The following is a 2,359-nucleotide window of genomic DNA, read 5'->3' on the forward strand; positions in this document are numbered from 1 at the left end:
GTGAATGTGAGGCATTAGCTTAGACTATTTTGATGTCCCCACATTCAAAATCCTATGCTTCATCCGAAGCGCGGGGTTGCTGAAGGGATAATTAAAAAAGAAAAAGGGGAAAGCACAATAGACCACTGTAGGCCGCGGTGCAAGGGCCGAGAAGACCTACCCCTCATACATTCATTCATTGTTGTGTAGACTGCATACTTTTGTATACATTTTATGTACCTCCTTAAATGTTTTTGTATAATACTTTTATTAATGAAGTTGGCCCGATACGCAAGACTTTTCACTTTTTTATGCACTGGTTTCAGTTTTGAATATTTAAGTCATTATTAGATATTTGTGTAGAGTACAGTTCTGTCCATAGAAAAGTACAATAATGGAAAGGCTTGTGTTCTCCCTCTCTGTTGTTGAATGTTTTTAAATATTAAGTTCCGTCTTTTGTTAAGGGCATAACTGGAATAGTTTCAAAGTGAAGCTGAAACAGAACTAAAATAACAGTAGTTGGGAAGGTTATTGAAGGAAAGATAGAGGGGCGGATAGAAGTGACCAGAAGACGAGGAGGAAGAAGTAAGAAGATGCTGGATGACCTTGTGGACAGAAGGAGAAAGCTCTAGATCGCATCAAGTGGAGGAACTGTTTTGGAAGAGACTGCGGACCTGTCGTCTTGACAGATTACAGATGAATGAATGAAGTTGGGAAGATGACAGGTATTCTGGGTGAGGCACAACCTAAATAAAACCATTTGTTATGTTATATCATGCAGGTGTTTTCTTCTATTGCAGCACCTCATGGAATGATCATGGTATGCAGTCACAGATACATGCCTGGCCTTCACCATTTTTCGAGATGATTTCAGTCCAAAATTTGTTGCCCTCATCACTGGCAGAGGACAGAGTAGATTTTGTGAGTACACTCCCATAGTTTCTGAAAGAGAACGTATTCCTTATGGCCCCGTTTTAAATAGTAGTTAACCCATTGCAGTCCAGCATCACATAGCAGCCTGTTCTTATTCTGAAATTCTTCATTTAGTTTTACAGTATGGGTTTGTGAGGCTTCTTTATATGTCTCTTATGCACATTTTCATGGACGACCGAGATTATTAAAATACCTTCAGCACTCTTTCATGAAGTCAGAGGTCAGGGGTCTTGGATATTTAAATAAGGAAATTGTAATGGGGTGTGTCTTTTAATTGGAACTACAAGTTGTGTGTAAGAAATAATTGTGTTAAGTTTCAGATGCATCCCTGTGGATTACTCATTAAATTCTCTCTCTTTGTCTATTGGTATGTATGAAACAATTTGAGAAGTGATAAACAGATTCTCATGAAATTTTCTTCTGAGTTAAAATTAGGGTCCGGTGGGCATGCAATTGATAAGTATGAGTAATACAGATGTAAGAAGGTTGTGACTCACACAGTAGGCACTTGGGTTTGGACAAGGTAACCACTGCCTGTCATGTGGTTTGAAATATGCACTGCAAAAGTTAATGGGTCACGGTGCAAAGAATAAAACACAGGTAAATGAGAAACATGGCAGTCAGCCCAAGAGATAGGGCTAGATATTGAAACATATAAATTCAAACCAGGGGTATCTAGTAGACATGAGGAAATCAAAGGAATGACCAAGACCAAAATTTAGAGACAGGCTGGACCTGAATTTAGAAAACAGATACTCACCTCCTGGTCTACTGTCACCAGATTCCCATGTAACCTCCTTGTGATCCTTGCCCACAGCCAGAGAAATGTCTGCTGTCACCAGAATCCCATGTAGCCTCCTTGTGATCCTTGCCACAGCCAGAGAAATGTCTGCTGTCACCAGAATCCCATGTAGCCTCGTGGTCCTTGCCGCAGCCATAGCAATGTCTGCTGTCACCAGAATCCCATGTAGCCTCCTTGTGGTCCTTGCCACAGCCAGAGCAATGATCAGCTTGAAATCAAAATCCTGAATGGTTGCCCAAGGCATGCACAGCTATTCTCCGGCAGGTAGATGCGGGTGGAGGGGTGGATAGCACAACAGCAAGGAGGAAAAGAACAGGATGCACAGGAAGGTGCTATAGGCTGTTTTGGAATAAACAGTACACTGAGCTTAGCAGGCTACTGATATGGACAAATAAAGTCACTGTTGGAGCCGGATTAGTAAATTTATTTTGCTGGATGTGATGTATTGAGTCTAATGAACATAACGACATTCAGTATGTTTGGTATCTTTTATTTCAGAAACTTACAGTCATACATGTACTGTATGATTATGATTTATAATTTTACTAATGTTATTTACATGTTGTTTTAGTATGATGTATTTAGTACTTGGAGTTATATTAATAAATTTACTTAGTAGAATTCTTACATGTTGTTGGAGATAAT

At 39.7% G+C, this 2,359-nt stretch overlaps 1 protein-coding gene across 1 annotated transcript; it reads right to left on the minus strand.

Annotated features, from left to right (window-relative positions):
* Positions 1-618: 618 nt before the first annotated feature.
* On the minus strand, positions 619-2,353 carry LOC111869249. The gene is made up of 2 exons (XM_023860629.2): positions 1,673-2,353; positions 619-921 (listed from the first exon to the last, which is right to left on the minus strand). The coding sequence occupies exons 1-2, from the start codon at positions 1,956-1,958 to the stop codon at positions 743-745; spliced, it is 465 nt and encodes a 154-aa protein (XP_023716397.1). The 5' UTR covers positions 1,959-2,353; the 3' UTR covers positions 619-742.
* Between the last annotated feature and the right edge of the window lie 6 nt (positions 2,354-2,359).

Source organism: Cryptotermes secundus, unplaced genomic scaffold, assembly GCF_002891405.2.
Source record: "Cryptotermes secundus unplaced genomic scaffold, Csec_1.0 scaffold5038, whole genome shotgun sequence".
NCBI lineage: Eukaryota > Metazoa > Arthropoda > Insecta > Blattodea > Kalotermitidae > Cryptotermes > Cryptotermes secundus.